The sequence below is a fragment of the Mesocricetus auratus genome, unplaced genomic scaffold (genome assembly GCF_017639785.1).
Source record: "Mesocricetus auratus isolate SY011 unplaced genomic scaffold, BCM_Maur_2.0 Super-Scaffold_100007, whole genome shotgun sequence".
NCBI lineage: Eukaryota > Metazoa > Chordata > Mammalia > Rodentia > Cricetidae > Mesocricetus > Mesocricetus auratus.
In genome coordinates this window covers 96,153,220-96,172,249 of record NW_024429191.1, presented here as the reverse complement: position 1 = coordinate 96,172,249, position 19,030 = coordinate 96,153,220, and the positions used below count along the sequence as shown (strand labels likewise).

At 57.1% G+C, this 19,030-nt stretch overlaps 1 protein-coding gene across 2 annotated transcripts; it reads right to left on the bottom strand.

Annotated features, from left to right (window-relative positions):
• Positions 1-943: 943 nt before the first annotated feature.
• Gaa (alpha glucosidase) lies at positions 944-18,755 on the bottom strand. 2 transcript variants are annotated; one of them, XM_005069837.4, is made up of 20 exons: positions 18,668-18,755; positions 15,771-16,352; positions 14,152-14,297; positions 12,503-12,668; positions 12,157-12,253; positions 11,711-11,830; positions 11,505-11,623; positions 11,290-11,421; positions 10,091-10,201; positions 9,479-9,592; positions 9,317-9,401; positions 8,720-8,837; positions 8,360-8,493; positions 6,931-7,082; positions 6,319-6,467; positions 5,120-5,261; positions 4,085-4,243; positions 3,642-3,806; positions 3,253-3,405; positions 944-2,921 (listed from the first exon to the last, which is right to left on the bottom strand). In XM_005069837.4, exons 2-20 carry the CDS (start codon positions 16,296-16,298, stop codon positions 2,862-2,864), a joined length of 2,850 nt encoding a protein of 949 aa, XP_005069894.1. In that variant the 5' UTR covers positions 16,299-16,352; positions 18,668-18,755; the 3' UTR covers positions 944-2,861. The 2 variants fall into 2 exon arrangements, with proteins under 2 accessions (XP_005069894.1, XP_012968799.1); XM_013113345.2 differs by having other exon boundaries at positions 18,534-18,670.
• Between the last annotated feature and the right edge of the window lie 275 nt (positions 18,756-19,030).

Below are 19,030 nucleotides of genomic sequence, written 5' to 3'. Positions count from 1 at the left end.
GAGATGGGAGGAAGACCCAGAGCAGCCTTGGAGCCTTGAAGATGAGGGTTGACTGCAGATAGCAGGGGACAATTCCATGTAAACTGTAGCTGAGTTTGCTAACAGCCCATGTGAGCAGAGCAGCCTGTAGCCTCTGACACTGACCAGCAAGGTAGCAGCTGATACAGATGCCACCAACACTGCCAGTGACATAAAATGAGCATATAAGGGTTAAACTACCCAGCTCAGAAGTAAGATTTGCTGGAGAAGACATGGGTGGCATGAGAGCTGCTTGGTGCTGGGCAGCCGGCAGTGTGAGAGTCGCCATGGGCACTTCCACACCTCCACAACTGCTGAAGTCAGGCTGGGTGCAGCATGGGATGTGAGGGTAGACTGGCTGTACCCTGGCATCCCATTGGGGCCGGGTTGATGGGGCTGATGCTGGCTAGGCACGTGTCATCCCCTTAGTCCCTCACTGTTCCTGGTGCATCCTTCCCTGTGGTCGAGGAGGGTGACTCCTGGTGGAGGGAGGGGTAAGGTAACCTCCCCCCCCCCCAATGCTGCTGGGACAGGGATCCCTGCTCCACAGCAAATACTGCATTTCTTCCCTTAGGAAGTTACGTATCACCCTCTGAATTTTTTCATAACTGGGATGGTTGTGTCAGGCTTTCCAGATCCAAAATAGATGAAAAATAAAAAGGTCCCAACTCGTCGGTGGTGGTGATGGCGCACGCCTTTAATCCCAGCACTCAGGTGGCAGAGGCAGGTGGATCTCTGTGAGTTCGAGACCAGCCTGGTCTACAGAGCTAGTTCCAGGACAGCCTCCAAAGCCACAGAGAAGCCCTGCCTCCAAAAGCCAAAAAAGGTCCCAACTATAAACACCACGGTTGTCCCTGTACTGTGCGACTGTTCCTGAAATGTGAGCAAACACCTCACCCCACAAGGCAGCAGTGACACCAGCAAGTAGCTTAGCAGAGCAGCGAGTTTATTGGCGTTAGGACAGAGTAGAAGACTTGAAGGCAGCTGTATTACGGAGAAGCCCGCCCCAGCATGCAGAGAGCGGTGTCCCTGGACTACAGATGAAGCCAGCCCAGCCCGTTGGGGGGTTTCCTATCTGGTAGCCATTACTGCCACATAGCTTTGCGAACCCTGTGTTTCAGGAGATTCTGGAACCTTAATGAGCTCCCCTCTAGGAAGTAATGTAGGGACGAGGAAACAGTAAAACCATGCACGTCAAGAAAGACACTGTCACGCGGATGAAACGGATGCTGGATGACAGATGAACTTTCTAGGAGATGTAAACTGCATGGACAAAAAGCCAGCTTTTGACTGATTTCTGACAGGGTTAAGATCTTCTTATCACTCGCTTGATCTGCACTGACAACAGCTGGGAGGGGAAAGAAGGAAGTCCCTGGCTGCCTCCCACATCGGGACCAGGTGGCAGTCCCGGGATTTGCTCATCTCTACTCCAGAAGATTGCCCGTGTCTCACTGCTCATCTCTGCTCCAGATGGACTGCCCGTGTCTCACTGATCATGCAGCGTTGGTCACTGAGCCAACGGGACTAGCCCACTCCACCTCTACCCTGTCCCTTCCAGAAAAGCTTCCCATCCAGGGCTCGGGACAGGCTAAGCAGGGCCAGGCCCTGTAACAGCAGCCCAAGGCTATAAAGGGCTGACAGCTTCTTGGGTAAGGGCTGGCAGGGATCCAGGGGCCACATGCCTGTGGTGACTTGAGCTGCAGGAGTTGCCCTGGGGGGAGGCACCAGTTCCCTCTGCTCCCTCCCTTCTGTTTTCTCTGGAGACCTGGGGAGCCTGCCTATGCCTCTCAGCCCTTCCAGTTGGTGCGGAAACCGGGATCCGCACCATAGGCAGAGAGACTCTAACAGGATCAGTCCAATGCATCTGTTTCCTTGTACCCACGCTAAGGCAAGGAGGAGGGATGGGGCAGAACCTGCTGTGACCACTGTGGAACCTCCCCCTCCTTCCACATCCAGGAGAGGCTCCCAGCAGGCAAGGTGACCCAGCTGGAAGGGACTCCCGCACACAGTGATCCAGTAAGGCAGGGGCTCCCAGAGTCCCCGTGCTTTTGGTGCTTGGTTTTCTGGAGGTCAGAGCAGTGGGTTGGGCTGCTGACCCTCTCAGCCCATCACCCTGGTGACAAATTTGGAATGAGTGACACATGCCAGTTCATGGCAGACATAAAACGCCTTCCTTTGCTCCAGGCGTGCCAGGGAGCCTAGGCCTGAATTCCTGGGGACAGACCTCGGGGAAAGACCTCAGGCCCCGCTCCGGGAAGCCCTTTCCTGGCTTTGCCCTCACTGCCCTGGCATGTCTCCACCAACACCTCCCTGAGCAGCTGCAGCAGGATGCTCTCTTGCTAACTCGGGTGACACACAAGCCTGAGGTGATGGGAAGGAGAGGTAATGCTGGGCATCTGAAGATGATACAGGGACACGAGGGTGGCTGAGGGATGAGGGTGACATGAGGGTGAGTGACATGAAGACATGAGGTGATATGAGAGCTGGTTCCAAATGTCCTTTTTATTTAAAGTAAGTGCACTTCGCATAAGTTTCTCAAGTCCTGTAAACCCAATGACACCACCAACCCTGTCTCTATGGGGTCACAGTTGCAGTGGTTGTGTGGACTGATGTTGGCACGGTGTCCCCAAGCTGAGCTTCACATTCTTTAGTGTCAGGGACAGACAGCTGGGGACAGAGAGGGGAGCAAGCCTCACTCCTAACAGTACCTCAAGGGCAGAAGCAGCAACATAGTGGGAAAACTCAAGGGTGTGTCAGGATAGGTCTCAGGTCCTTACAGACGCCACCACCCAAAGCTTGTGCACAGCCTCGCCGAGAGGCTTCTGTAAACCAGGTGTGCCCTGCTAGGACCAGTCAATCTGAAACTGTTCTCCCATGAGCAGTGAGACAGGGATGGCCAGGGTCTGCAAGACAGAAAAAAAAGAGCTTGAGCACCAAGTGGTTCCCCTCACAGCCACGCTCCAGAGACAGGCGTCTGACGATGTGACACCAGGTCCCGTCTCCACTGAGAAGACCAAGCCTCAGAATTAGCACCTGATTCCATTTGGGAGCAGCTCAGCCCCCATCATCCCTGCCCTCCCAAAGCAGAAATGGTGAGGGGTTAGGTCCAAGTGCCCTCTGTCTCCCTCCCAACAGTGTGTCTCATGATAGCTGAACCAACTGAGTCCCTGGGGTCCTTAGCATCCCCACACACTCCAGCACAAGAACCCCAGTTCCCAGCCTGCCCCCTCTTACCTTGCTGTCAGGGCTATAGGTGAAATTGGAGACAGGGACACCATTGGAAAGGACTTGTGCAGGGGCTGTGGCTACTCCCAAGACGGTCACCTTCCTCAGCTGTAGGCCAGCCCCCTCCTTGGTCACGTGTACTAGCTCATTCACAATGGTATTCTGGTAATGTGGGAGAAAGAAAAAGTGCCATCAGACTGTGACAGTGAGCCCACCACCAGAACAGGGACTCACTAAACCATCATAGGACAGTCCTCCTGTGTGCAGACATGAGGGACATGCTGACCCAGGCTGGTGGCCACTGGGTTCTCTGGCCCGGTCTCTTCTTCCATCTCCAGATCCCGACAGCCCCACGCCCACGTTTCTGCCTGCCAGCCGGGGCGGGCCCTGAGACTCACGTTCTTGGCCGAGAAGGTGACCAGTGTGTAGGCCCCACGCTCCAGGACATCAAGGCTCTCCCCGTCATCCCAGAACAGCTCCCCACGAGCCTCGCCACTTGCCGTTAATGCCACAGCCAGGGCCATGGGCTGCTTTCGGGATTCTGTGGTTGTGAGGCTGGGGCCCTGGGAAGACGGTGGGCACATGTCACACGTTGGAGACTTCCAGGACATCCATGGTGACTACTAGGCCAGGTGCTGGGTAACCCAGGATGTCTGGTGACAACCCTGGCCAAGTCCTGTCAGCGCCTCCATGACTGCCAGGGTTTATCCTAACAGAGCTCCATTGAGGGAAGGCAGACTACGCCCTGCACCTGCTCCCTCCTGCCTCCTCCCCTCCCGAAGTACCATCTAAAGCCCATCTCAGTCCTTCCTGAGGCCCTGGAGCTGCTGCATCCGGGTACCTGCAGCGGTATGATGTAGCCTGCCCTCAGGTGCACATTGATGGTATCCAGGGGGGCTTCCAGCGTCAACCACTGCCCAGTGCTGTGCACAACAGACCCGAGGGGTGATGGCGGAGATGACGGAGGAGACGGGAGGCTGCCGAGACCCTCCACAGACACCTGGAGGGAGAGGTCAGTCACACAGAGGCCTCCCAGGCAGCACCCAAGCTGCCACGCTGGTACTTGTAGCCACGTTCTGTCCCCCAAGGCTATGTGTGGTGGGCCAAATGTCCCCGTCGAGACAGACCGGCTGTGACCCCAGGAGTGAGCTCAGTGTAGGGCTGATCAGGGCAGGCCTGGCTCAGCTCAGCCTCCACGGCTGTGGGGCCCCAGACACCACCCATTCCAGCCTTCATTTCCTTGTCTAGAAGTGGGGGTTTACAGCAAGAGCTGATCACAAGGGACTGCCAGGGAAGGAGTCAGCATGCAGCTGGGACCTCAGAGCAGGTGAGCCTCCTCTCAGCTCGCCACTGACAGGCCAGGGAGGCATGGCCACCTGTTGTTGGGCCCCAGCCCCTCGGCGTCTCTGTGAGTTGCTGGTCAGCCTGCAAGTGCAACTTGTTTTCCAGTCCAAGTGCTTCCTGTTTTCTAGTCCTGGCTTCCTGCCCTGGCCTTGACCCTCTGACATCAACATTCAGCAGGAGGAAAACACGCTCTCTTCTACCTGGGGTTTTTCCACTGTGCTGTAAACCTGTATATAAAGCTCCTCCCTCCTACAAGAGAGAGACCTCTTAGCACTTGCAATGAAGACACACACACACACACACACACACACACACACTCTCTCTCTCTCTCTCTCTCTCTCTCTCTCTCTCTCTCTCTCTCTCTCTCTCTCTCTCTCTCTCTCTCCTGGCGATAAAGGCAGCACATGCATTCTCCTAGTACAAACAGCTGGACATCTAGTCTCTCTTTTTCTGATACCTTGGAGTTGCTTGTGGCGCGGGCGCCGCCACCTGTGACTCCCCACTTCTGTGGATGAGGGACCCCAGGACTCACCATCTGCAGGTTATACCACGTGCCCTCGGGGAAGTAGCCAGTCACTTCCGTTTTCCCAGGCTCCAGCACCGGCGTGATGAGCAGGGCTGAACCCCACAAGAGCTGGCGGTCCACTGACCAGGTGCTGGGATCCTCAGGGAACCTGCACAGGAGATGGGCATGAGGGCTGAGAGAGCCGCAGAAGTCAGCTGAGGACAGTCAGAAATCCCAATCTCTGAGAAACTTCAGGAACCAGAGCATCTGGGTTAACTGTGGCTACACACTCTGCGCTTTTTCTTCTCTTTTTTTCTTTTCAGGGTTTCTCTGTGTAGCCCTAGCTGTCCTGGAGCTCGTGCTGTAGACAAGGATGGCCTTGAACTCACAGTAATCTGCTGTCTTTTGCCCTGAGTGCTGGGAATAAAAGTGTGCGCCACTACACCTACATGCCACACGCCCAGCACATGAGCACTGGGGAACAACCCTGAACCTTCATGTTTATTTATTTATTTATTTATTTTTGGTTTTTCGAGACAGGGTTTCTCTGTGGCTTTGGAGGCTGTCCTGGAACTCACTTGGTAGTTCAGGCTGGTCTCGAACTCACAGAGATCCGCCTGCCTCTGCCTCCCGAGTGCTGGGATTAAAGGCGTGCGCCACCAACGCCCAGCCGAACCTTCATGTTTATAAGGCAAGCACTTAACCAGCTGAGCCACTCACTGCCCAGCAGAATAGTAGTCAGCCGTCGATTTGTCTGGAACTTATCCGTGTGTGGTAGGGAAGATGCTGACTTCTACAGAGCGAGCTAGGTGCCTTTCTATCCAAGAACCGGCTACCTGCCCACTGGAGAGACCACAAGTAAGGCCTGTGTGAGCAGTGGTCTGGGGACACAGGTGGGGGGGGCATCTCTGGCTTGTCCTCCCTGAAGCCACCTCCAAGTGAATCCCTCATGACTATTTCACCACAGCTCTGTCAGCCAGCGAGCCTGGTCAGTACCCCAGCCAGTTTTCCGTACTCTAGCTGTCCTGGCCCTGAGCTGAGGTCTAGGAGGCCTGAGGGTACAGGGGCGCTCTGGTCACACTCAGCGGCAGCTTGCTCAGGTTGTGGGAACACAGCCCATAGCAGGAGGTCAGGAGGAGGTTCCCTGGCACCAGCAGACTTCTGGTCAACCCTCCCCCCCCAGGGACACATGTGGGCTGTCATTCCCTGACCCAGGAGAGACTCACTCCAGGAAGAGGGGCCGGGCCACTGTGTCCCCTCGGACATGGGCTCCATGGAAGAGAGTGTACAGATAGGGCAGAAGGGCATAGCGCAAAATGAAGGCCTTCCTCATGGCCTGCTGTGCGGTCTCGCTGAACCTGTAGGGCTCCTGAGGCTTGCGTGGGCAGAGGGAACAAAGGAGATGATGTTCTAGTTAGCTGTTGACACAAGCCGGCGTCATCTGGGAAAAGGAAACCTCAATCGAGAAAAATTTCTCCGCCATCCTGGCCTGTGGGCGAGTGGGGGGAGGGGGTCATTTTCTCAATGACTGGTGTGGGAGGGGCTCGGTCTACTGTGGGTGGTACCACCTGGGTAGGCGGCCTGGGCTGTATTAAACAGCCCGCCCTGGCTTCCCTTTCATTCATGCTGTTTACCACAGCAGTAAGAAAGGGCACTCAGACAGGAGGTATCTGGGCTCCCAGGCCAGGGCTCAACACAATGTCCACCCCAAGAACCTATGGCTCCTTGGCCACCTGATGTGGGGAAGACGGCACGGTCTGGACTCCTCCAGTAGGTGTGGGGTTAGGCAGGATGGGGTCTTGGCGGGTGGGGTGGGGCCCCCTGCCGCCCTCTCCTACCTTGCTTCTGTAGTCATTGTGATTCCGCATGAAGGGGTAGAAGGCCCCCAGCTGGGTCCATCGTACACACAGCTCCTCAAATGTGTCTCCCAGGAAGCCACAGATGTCTGCCCCAATCAAGGGCACGCCCACCAGGTTGAACTGCAGGATTTCTGAGAGTAAGGAGGCAGAGTGACACCAGGTTACCAAGACGACAACAACTGGACAGTCAGGCCTGCCAGGCAGGTCGGAAGTGACCTCCCCATCCATCAAGAGCCCACGGGCCTCTGTGCTTCCCACTTGGGGTCAGCAACTACTTCCTAATGCCTGGGGCCAGCAGAGCAGACCCAGTGTGAAGATAAGGTCACTTGGGGATGAAGGCGGATGGAGCCTGCAGCAGCACAAAGAGATGCCCAGGAGCCCACAAGCAGAAGGAAGGGTCCACAGGGCTGCGCGGTGGCACCAAGCCACACCTCTGTGCAAAGGGGCGTGGCTCTGCCATTTCTTGGCTGCGGACCCACGGTCCGGGCGCTGTCAGTAGATGGGTTCCTGTTGCATTACTCCCCAAACGTTGTCCTCAGCTATGGCAGCCTCAGGACACTAACAGACAACCCCGGGTGGGCATTCCCGACTGCTCAGGGGTGGGTGGGCTCCTTCTGTTCAGCCCAGAGCCAATGCCCAGTCTCCCTCTGCTGCACTGGCTCTCAGTGTGTCCTGAGAGCCAGGCAGCTGATGGGCAGCCAGGGACCCTGGAGACTCCTCTGAGTCACACCTGACCCTGAAAGCAGCTAGCACTTGGCTCAGTACTAGCTGGCTCAAAGGAGACCCGAGCCCAAAACAGAAGGGAAATGTTGACCCCGGCTCTGCAAGGCAGTTCCGCACCTGGTTCCCGGCCTGCCAGGCCTGTCTGGAGTGAGCTCCAGCCCACAGGGCAGAGGCGGCCAGCTCACCTCGGAGAGCTCAGCTAGCTGGGATCCTTCATAGGTCTGTGGACATATCCTACACAGAAGCCAGTCTTCCGTAAGTCAGAATGTTCTAGACTCACAGTCAAGGCTCTTAGCTGCCCATGTGGTGCCCTGGCTCCTCTCCTTCCCTCGTCTGTTCTCCAGGGCTCCTGACTTCTCTGACCTAATGTGGGTCAATGGCATCAACTTTCTTGGAACAAAAATGGAATTCTTTTTGCAAGTACAGCAGGTGGCTCGGTATCTCAGGAAGGGGGCGCCAGAGAGCAACTGTGAAAGATGAGATTCTGGGACTTTTCAAGCACCCCAGGACACTGAGGAGAAAGGTGACATGGGTGAGCGGGCTTGCACAACTGAGCAGGGGACCAGCAGGCTTCACGAGATGGCAACAGGTCCCCAAATCATCTCAGTGCCCTCTGTGGCGCTGAGCCCAGCACCCAAAGCTTCCCAGAAAGGACCCCAGCACCCTCCAGGCAGTTTGCACTCACCCGGCACAGAGTAAGAAAGGTGCTCCCAGGAGCTCCACATGTCCCCCGTCCAGTGGCCAGCGTATCGGCCATGGCCAGCGAAGGTCGAGCGGGAGATCACGAAGGGTCGTGTTCCCCGGGTCTTCACGAGGGCCCTGAGTGGGATGGGAACAGAGCGCTGGGCTTACCTGGGTAATCCACACCCACTACATGCTGGGACAGGGCGACCGGTTGGGCAGGAGCGTGTAAGCATTGCAGGCCCACGGGTGGTCTGGGTGGCCTCGCTCCCTTCCGTCCATGACCCTGATGGGAGGCAGCTCACCTCAGCCCCCCACTGTGAGGGCTGGGCAGGCTGGTCGGCTGCACGGGGCGAATCCTCACCTGTTGGAGGCGATGGCTTGGGTCAGGCCGTACAGGTTGTGGAGGTTGTAGTGTGTGGAGAGGAACTGGTGACTGGAGGCGCAGATGGTGGCAGCCTGCAAGGCCCCGCCAACCACCCCTAGGTGAGAGGAGGACTAGTTTAGACTGGTTTTTAGACTAGTCTAGACCAGTTTAGACTAGTTTAGACTGGTTTCCTAGTTTCCAGTGGTCCACATACTCTCCTTTGCCCACATCCTCTCTGCTCAGATTGACACCCACTTGGGGTCAGCCCAGGACAGAGCCTCCTGAAGCTGGCCCACTGGCCCCATGATGCTGAGGCTTGTCACTGTACACCTCTACTGCTCCAGGGACAGAGCAGGTGACGCTAAAGATGACCCTCTGCAAACATCCGGCCCCCAAATCCACCTTCTGGTGCTCCATCCCAAGCGTCTGCCCATCTGAGCCCAAACCCTGTCCCCTAAGGCACTGGATACACGTGAGTGTCTGCGGCCTTGGCTGTGTCACTTTGCAACTTCTGAACCACAAAGGGCGCCCCCGGCTCAAGCCACTAACTCCAGCACTGACCTCACTCCAGCACGACAGACGAGTGGGGCTCACCGGGCACATAGGGCGGGTTCTCCAGTTCGTTGTCAGGGCAGCCCCACTGAGAGCCTCTAAGGAAGTTGGACGGTTCGTTCATGTCCTGTAAGAGGCCTAAGATGTAGAACAGGCTTGGACCCCAGGGACTAGGGGTGCACCCAAGGGCGGGGATACACTTACAATCCACATTCCATCGAAGGGCACCTGGGCGTGGAACTCAGAGACCATGTCCTTCCACCAGTCAACGGTCTCAGGGTTGGTGAAATCCGGGAAGACGCTAGATCCCGGCCATACCTGAATGAGAGTCCAGAGGGGAAAGCCAGTCCCGCGTAGATCCCGCCCCGCGGCTCTGTCAGGCCTCAGCCTTGAGTGGAGCAGCAGCCCCTCAAGCCCAACGACAAACAAGCCTCCCCCCCTACAATGCCTAGGGCCTTGGAGGGTTTCCGCCTTTGGGCAGACGAAGCTTTGGAAGAAGTTAAGACAACCCATCGGACACAGCCCCAAAAGCCTGCTGTTCCCACAGCTAGGGACACCTTAGGATGGGGAGGTTGGGACTCAGAACTCCCAGAAGACCCCCAGGGACAAGGGGGACAAGGGAGACCCCCAAGGCCTCATGAAAGGTCTGCTAGGCCCAGCTGCTTATGCCTGGTACCAACCCCCCCACTCTGGAAATCTCTGGTGTCTGCCAGGAGTTGCTGCCACCCCCACTGAGAGCCCCCCATTTCCCCCTGTTCTGCTGGACACGGTGGCTTCTGAATCTGACCCTGTCCCCGACCCCATCCCCCATACTACCTTCCCGATCACTGGCTGCCCAGTCTCGTTGGTGATGAACACGCCCCTCCGAAGGCCCTCGTCATAGGGCCTGTAACTCCCGGCAGGGCCTGAACTGCTGATGGCAGGGTCCTGGGAAAGAAGCGAGCAGTGAGAAGGATTCAGCACAGCCGCTGGGAGAAGAGGAGCGGGAGAGGCAGAGACAGGATGGCCGTCTGGAGAGCTGACTGGGAGCTGGAGGTGGGAATCTTACTCGTGATCCTCCTGACCTCCCAGAGCTCAAGATAACTGTTGACTGTTGGCTTCTTTTATTTTTATTTTTTATTTATTTTTTGGAGGGGGGGGTTCTTTTGTTTTTCTTCTTTATTTCTTTTTGGTTTTTCGAGACAGGGTTTCTCTGTGACTTTGGAGGCTGTCCCGGAACTCTCTCTGTAGACCAGGCTGGCCTCGAACTCACAGAGATCCGCCTGCCTCTGCCTCCCAAGTGCCAGGATTAAAGGTGTGTGCCACAATGTCCAACTTATCATTTTTAGTTGTGTGTGGTAGCTTGAATGTAACTGGCCCCCCAAAATCCCATAATCTCAAAAGGAGTGGCACTATTAGGAGGTGTGGCCTTGTTGGAGTAGGTGTGGCCTTGTTGGAGGAAGTGTGTCACTGTGGGGGCAGGCTTTGAGGTTTCTTATACTTAGGATGTCACTCAGTGAGTCAGTTGAATTCCTGTGGCAAGATGTCGCGTGGCTATTTTTCCTGCACCATGCCTGCATGCATGCCACCATGTTCCCTGTCATGATGGACTAAACCTCTGCCCCTGTGAGCCCACTCAAGTAAATGTTTCCTTTGAGAGAGTTGCCGTGGTCACCGTCTCTTCACAGCGATAGTGAACCCTAACAACAGTAAACCCTAAGACTGTGTGTGTGTGTTGGTGTGTGAGAGGCCAGAACCTGCCAGTCCCCTGGAGCTGAAACTACAGGCAGTTGTGAGCTGACTGACATGGTGCCGGGCCCTGAACTGTCCTCTTCAAGAACAGTGTATTCTGAACCGCTGAGCCATCTTTCCTGGGGCACACGGGTGCTTCCAGCAACCTGGCCAGCAGATACTAAGCCTGCAAACCTCTAGACATTTCCTTCAACATCAAAGACTCAGAGAATGTCCCGGGCAAGCCCTGGGTGGGAGGGAGAAGGCTCGGGGAAGCGGCATTGGCTGCATTCAAATCTGCTTACCACTATCATTATGTACCGCCGGCCGCCCTGGTGGAGCTCTCGCACCATGTCTGGGAAGTCTGCAAAGCCGTCCTGCGTGAAGGTAAAGTCCCTGCGGGCGTCCATGTAGTCCAGGTCATTCCACTGCACATCCTACAGCACGGGATGGGGGCTGAAGCTGAGATCCAGAGTGGACGGGAGGATGCTGGGACTGCCCCGCCCTGACCGCCACTCACCAGGGGGAAGTGCGCTCTGGTCATGTTCTCCACCACCTGGCGGACGGTGGCCGTGGAGGAGTAGCCCCAGCGGCAGAGGTGGAAGCCCAGGCCCCAGTATGGCGGCATGAAGGGGTACCCTACAGGTGAGCGGTGAGAGTGAGCAGGGACTGGGGACAAGGGTCGCGGCGAGGGTCTGAGGTCAGTGGACAGAGGGCAGGCCCTACCTACAACTTCCAGGTACTGCTGCACAACGCTCTTGGGCTCTGGGCCTAGGAACACATACACATCCAAGATCCCACCTGTAGACCTCCAGGTTAGGGCTGGGCTGGGCTGCAGGATCACATCTGGAAGAAAGTGGCTTAGGCTCAGGAACCAGTTCCCCACAGATGAGCCAACCTGCAGCTGTAGCATGTGATGGCGGGGAGATTCCCCACAGGGTGGGGATGGGACAGCTGTTCTGAGCCAACTTAGCAAGGCCTGAAGGATGCAGAGCAGATGAGCCTGGGGAATTCATTCCCCAGGCCTCCTTAGGCAGGGAGGCACGGGCAGGGTGAGGAATCTGCTCTCTGGACTCTCTCCATGTGAGGTCCCTTGAGACAGGCACTCTGGGGCAGGCGGAGCTCTCCCACACACCAAAGGGCGACTAAGAGGCTCCAGTCTGGCGACTCACCCATGGCATTGCTGTTCAGCAGGAAGACACCGTGAGCCAAGCCACCGTCCTCCAGCGCCAGGTAGAAAGGGTGTGACCCGTAGAGGTTGGTCCCTGGCTGGGATGACAAGAGACGGCATCTCGCACCCAGGACCCTCAGCCTGTACACCCCTGCCTTCTGCTCTCATCTCTTTTTTTTTTGTTTTTTGTCTTTTTGTTTTTTACAAGACAGGGTTTCTCTGTATTGTTTTGGAGGCTGTCGGTCCAGCCTGGCCTCAAACTCACAGAGATCCGCCTGCCTCTGCCTCCCGAGTGCTGGGATTAAAGGCGTGCGCCACCACCGCCCGGCCCTGCTCTCATCTCTTACCGAGGGTGGCACGTCCCGGTTCCAGAGGGTGACCCGAGTCCACTCGGTGCTGAGCATGAGCGGGCTCAAGTGCTCAGCGAGCCCTGTGAGGTGCCGGGAGGGCAGTGACGTGGACAGCTGCAGGAACTGGTCAGCAAAGAACAGCGGGGCCACGGTCGTGTTCAGCCTGCGGGGAGACACCAGGCGACCTTGGACCCCAGGCCGCACAAACCCAGGATGACAGGTCCTCCAGTAGGTGGGGAGGGCTGCGGGGCGGCGTCGGGCCACCCCGGGGACAATGGCCGCATGGAGACCAACAACCCTCAACACCCGAAGACAACGGGGAAGCCAGAGCGGGCATGCTCAGAGGGGCCCCGTGTTACCCCAGGTCAGGGGACACAACAGCGCAAATATGAGGTCCTGCCAAGGAGACATGAGCCCTTGAGGGACACAGACACCAAGAGAGGCCGATGGCAGGGACGCTGGACGCTGTCCCCCTGCCAGCCCTTCACCCGGGCCTGTGTTCTTGTAAGTACAGCGATGGCTGCGATTAACACAGTTGCGGAGACAGAATGAGTTAAGAGCAGAGGGCACGGTAGGAGACGGGCATTGGATAAGCACAGCAAGGCCACCAGGCGGGCCACCTGCAGGCGGTGCCACTGTGGACTGGATCAGGGTCCTTTCCTCGTCCCACAGGGCGGGTCGTCCTTCATAGTGGGGGTCACTACACTCGGATCATGTCGGTGCTGGACACTGCGGCTGTAGCGCCGAGGTTGCCTCCACACGCCGCAGCGTATCTCCTGCGAGCATTAGTCCTCACTGGGAAGTCACGGAGGGAACCTTTGAGACCCAGGGTAGAAGCGCCAAGCCAAGGCCTGGGTGAGCATTCAGCGGTGGGCCATGGGTGTGTGCTTGGTGGTCCACAAACAGGGAAGAGGGCTGTGAGGGTTGGGTTTGTCAGCTGGATGCAAGTCAGGGCCATCGAGGGGCTGACTCTCAATTGAGGGAATACTTCCATCAGACTGGCCTGCAGCCAGTCCTGTGGGGGCATTTTCTTCACTGACTGATGGGGAGGACCCAGCACCCTGTGGGTGGTACCACCCCGGGGCTGGTGGTCCTGGGTTGGGTAAGAAAGTAAGCTAAGAAAGCCAGTAAGTGGGGGCTGGAGAGATGGCTCAGAGGTTAAGAGCACTGGCTACTCTTCCAGAGGTCCTGAGTTCAATTCCCAGCAACCACATGGTGGCTCACAACCATCTGTAATGAGATCTGGTGCCCTCTTCTGATGTGTACATGGAGGCAGGATGTTGTATTCGTAATAAATAAATAAATAAATAAATAAATAAATAAATAAATAAATAAATAAATAAAAAAGAAAAGAAAGCCAGTGAGCGCAGTCCCCCATGGCCTCTGTGTGAGCTCCTGTCTCTGGGTCCCTGCCCTGACTTCCGGCCCTGACAGAGTGACCTGGGAGCCGTGAGACAAAGCAAACCCTTTCTTTCCCAGGCTGTTCTCACTCGTGGTGTTTACCAGCACAATGGGAAACCGGCGCGCTAAAGGCAGGGTCAGGTTAACAGAAGAGCCAGGGGTGAGGACGCCGCCGCAAGTTCTGACCCCGAGAGGCCACCATGTCCCTGTCAACCCTGGGTCAAGGTTCCGAGCACCCAACTCACAGCACCCGGCCATCCAGCTTCCTGCGGACAATCACTCCAAAGGGCTCCTCTGAGAATTCCACACTATAGAGTGGGGACGGCGCCCTGCTCAGGACACGAGGGGTCTCCACGGGCACTTCGTAGCGCTTATTAGTGGGGTCTTTGATCTAGGAGAGAAGAGAGAGTGGTACTCAAAGGCCTTCAAGAGCCCGGCGCCCCTCCCCTGATGGCCTCCCTCCCTGCTGTCCCTCACTGCCCCTAGGAGACACAGCTTCAGGGCTGCCCGTCAGTCCAGGCCCCTCCCAGGGCAGCCGCATACCGTGTGTAACCCTTCCTCAGCTATATAACTGGAGGGAAGGGGACCTCCCTTAGGCTGCCAAAGGCAGAACACACACTGAACTTCAGATAAGCAGTAAATGGTTCTCTGTGTGGTTTCCCCCCTTGCTTTTGGTTAATTAATTAAATGCTGGAACTCACTATGAAGCCTAGGCTGGCATTTCACTCACAGAAATCCCCTTGCTACGGCCTCCTAAATGCTGCAATTATAAGCATGGCCACTTTTCACTGCTGGGGATCAAACTCGGGCCCTGAACATGCCAAGGGCATCTCTACCACTAAGCTATGCACCAGGACCCACAAACAGTTCTTAATTTTTTACACACACACACACACACACATGCATGCACACACATGTGGGCATACAACTGTGGAGGTCTAAGGTCTAGGTGCTCGTCTTATCACTCTCCAGCTTGGTTAGGCTGGTGGCCCGTGAGCTCAAGGGATCACCTGGGGCTCCAGGTGTGTCGTGCTTGAACTGCGACACAGGGGCTGGGGATCTGAACCCAGGCCCTGGCTTGTACAGCAAGCACTTTACCCAGTGAGCCGTATCCCCGGCTCCCACAGTTTTTAGCACAATGATGTCCCCAGTATTATATAGTATAAGCCTTTTACTAAACCCACAAAATCACCCTCCACAGAAGCAGGCTGCTGAGGGCACTGTGAGGGCATGGAAGGGACCAGAGCAGATGAAAATCCCTGCTGTCGGCAAGTGGTCAGTACTGCAGCCACCACTGGGGACATCCCATAGAATGGCTGAGGGGTCACCTCCTGAGAGAGGCTCGTCTCCCCATCTGCACCTGCCCACCTCTCCCCACCTGTGCCTGCCTTCCTCTCCCCACCTGCGCCTGCACCTGCCTGCCTCTCCCCACCTGCGCCTGCATCTGCCCGCCTCTCCCCACATATGCCTGCACCTGCCTGCCTCTCCCCACCTGTGCCTGCCTTCCTCTCCCCACCTGCGCCTGCACCTGCCTGCCTCTCCCCACCTGCGCCTGCACCTGCCTGCCTCTCCCCACCTGCACCTGCATCTGCCCGCCTCTCCCCACATATGCCTGCACCTGCCTGCCTCTCCCCACCTGTGCCTGCACCTGCCTTCTAGAGCCTCTATCGTCACTCTCTTCACACCTGGTAACCCAGTAGGGGTCGTCTACACAGTCATACTACACACATCCTGAGAAAAATGTGTCACCTGTCTACACACCTCTTCTCTGCTCCGCCTGGCCCGTCTCCCTGCATGGGGCTGTGTTACCAAAGGCCCTCCCGGGGCCCCAGCTCCATCCAGGGTCTCCCATGCCCACACCCACCATAAAGTGAAGGCGGCTCTCGGTCTCCATCAGCACATCTAGCTGTAAGCTCAGCACATCTTTTGGGAAGAAGGTTGGGCTGGCACGGGTCAGGGTGGCTGTATACCCCATCTCCGTGGAGCTCAAGTTCTCCAGCCGGTAGCTTGGGTAGCTGGGAGGGAAGAAACACCAGGGTTGCCCCGTCAGCCCCTGCCCTGCCGGGACATAGCAACAGCCACGCGCCTCACACTGCTCCTGGGAGATGCCCTTGTCTGGGGCACAGTCAAAGCGGCTGTTGGGGGGCACGTCGCACTGTGTGGGCACCGCCGCGGGCTGGTCAGGGTGCTCCTGGGTGTGCTGGGGCCCTGGCCGGTAACCTTCCCGATGGTGAGGTCTAAAAGCCTTCCGCAGTCCTGGAGAGGACTCAGGAAGATCTTGGGGAAACAGCAGTAAGTCACGGAGCATGAGATGACCCAGAATGACAGCAGACATCAAGGAGATGAGGGCGCAGGCCCCAATGGCGGAGTTGGAGCAGGGTGGCTTCCTCATGTTCTCTGTGATGAAAGCCCGTTGGCCCGGGGCAGTATGAGCAGTCCTGGAGGCCTGAGGAGAGGGGGAGCCTGTGTCAGTGTGGGTAGAGGTCAGAGGTCGTGGGTGCCTCCTCAGAGCGGCGCCCACACAGTGACAGCGGAAGCAGGCAGCCTGAGCATCTCCCCCCACAGCAATGCTGAGGAGGGCGTGGCAGGAGAGGAGACAAAACTCCTCAGGAGCAGGCAGAGGGATTGCTGCAGACACGCCGTGTACAAACAGATGGGAAAGGGAGCCAAGGCAGGACTTTATCCAGAGGCCTTCTGTGTGAGAGAAAAGGGGTGAGCAGGAAGGCTGGGGAGGTCACCAAGTCAAACCCCAAGGAGAGGAAGAAAATGAGTGGGACAAAGAGCCCAGGTCACAGGGTTCTCAGGCTACAACTGGCCACAGAGGAGTGTGAGCCTCCCAGAATGGGGTCCAGGTGGAAGCTTCCTCCCGGACCCCATTTCAGGACATGGTGGGGACAGGGAGGGGCTTTGCTCAGTGGGGGTTACTAAGGCTCTCTGGGTCATGGGACACACTCAAGAGATGGCCGGGCCTGGTTGTAGAAGGGCCAGCTGTGAATTTTCTTTCTTTCTTTCTTTTTTTTTTTTTGGTTTTTACGAGACAGGGTTTCTCTGTATTGTTTTGGAGGCTATCGGTCCAGCCCAGCCTCGAACTCACAGAGATCCGCCTGCCTCTGCCTCCCGAGTGCTGGGATCAAAGGTGTGCGCCACCAACGCCCGGCTCAGCTGTGAATATTCTGACCAGCACTTGGGGTTCACCTGTGGCCACTGGTGAGTCGGGGATCTCCAGGTTGACAGTTAATTTTTTTTACCCATAATACCTGTGACTTTCTTTCTCCTGCTAGTGACTCCCCAGGGTGTGTGTGTGGGGGGGTGAGGGGTGAACCACAACCCAATTCAGTTCTGATCCATCTACAGTCAGAGCAGACTCCTCCAGGGGGGGCCCTACCACTCAAACCGCAGGCTGTCAACAGTACTTCTGATGGGCCGGCTAACAGCCTGGTGGTTCCCAGGACCCCTGCACCAAGTTTGGAACCTGCCAGACCATCTCGCAGAACTCAGAAGAGCGCTTCGCTCACATTTACTGGCTTTTTGTTTGTTTGTTTGTTTTTGTAAGCTGTAACTCAGGAACAGTGGGATAGAAGAAATGGGTTGTGAGCAGGCTGGGAGCAGGTGTGGGATGCTCTCCGAACCCACTTGGTTGTCGTTTTTGAATTAGGGTCTGCAGTATCCCAGGCTTGCCTTAAACTTGCTGCGAAGCCAGGGATAATGCCCCTGGATCCCTGCCACCCCCTCCCACATGCTGCGTTTTCTGGGTAACTCTGGGTAACTGAACCTTCCGTTACGCAGACAGGACTGAGGAAATCGGTAGCCATGGTGAGTAATCGCTAACCTCTGTGGGGGTTGGAATGCCTGGGTGGGCTGCAGTTTCCGGCCCTCCAATCATACCTTGCCTTACAGGTGCCCAGCGGCCATAAAGCTACTAGGGACTAGCAACAGAAAGTAACCACTGGGTGCCCAAAAGCATGAACCGGAGACCTTTTTTTTTTTTTTTTTTTTGGCTCTACTGCAGAGTCTCAGCTCCACCTGGCCCTTCCCGACACATGTGACACTCATGACGCAGCATCCAAGGACAATCAACAGGCTCAGACTCCCCTCGGGCAGCAGCGTGGGAGGCTGCATATTCCAGAACCTTCCAAGGAGCTCCCCCCGGGGGGGGGGGCGCAACACGTATATCAGAACAAAGCCCCAGAAACCAGAAGACAGACAGCTTAGGCTCGTTCTCTCAGCTCCGCGATTTAGAGAAAATAAATAACAAACAAACAAACAAATAAATAAATAAAAATGGGGAAGGAACTAAAAGGTCAGACGTCACAAGCTGATCTGGGGACCCAAGCTTGCTCCCAAGGAAGCTGCTGGGTCCGCAGCGTCACGAGGCGCAGGCAGAGCCCAAACCCAAGCTTTCGGACACGGGGCGCGCGGAGGGGAGGAGGGGCTCTGTCCGTGCCTCAGTTTCCCCCCGCTGCAAGACCTAACACACAGAGCACAGAGCTCTGCCCGCCTAGCCCTGAGGGCACGAACTAGAATCCCGGGCTTTTGCCGGAGCCTGCAAGTGTTACTAAAGTCACTTGCCTGCGGGGTCGGGGGCCGGGGGTCGGGGGCCGGGGGTCGGGGGTCGGGGGTGTCCCACCTATCTCGGTGTCTCTGCTCGATTCTCCCAAACGCGAACTCACTGACAGTCGGCCCCGCCTGCCTGAAGGAGGCCGCTCCTCCGGAGGGAGGCCCTCGGGCCGGCGACAGCCTCCACCAGCAAGCCCAGCTCACCTGCGCAAACACCCTCCTGGCAGCCGAGCCCCCCGGGTGCCCAGCGCGACAGCGCGGGTCATGTGGTCCCCGAGGGCGGGGCTCGCCCGCCGCGGACCATGTGACGCGGCGTCCAGGCGAGCCCGCGCTCTCGCGGCGCCCCCTAGTGGCTGCCGGCGACGCAGCGCGCCGGTGTCCCGGGGCCGGGTGTCTGGGATGATGCTCAACACCCGTACCCGGCAGACCCAGACCCAGACCCAGATCCAGACCCAGATCATCATCTCAAAAGCTTCAGTGGGGGATGAAAACCAGCTCAGGACCCGGAAGTTCCGTCAGCTTGCTCGGTGGAGATCCCTGAGGCTTTTGACGTTAATGGCTATACAA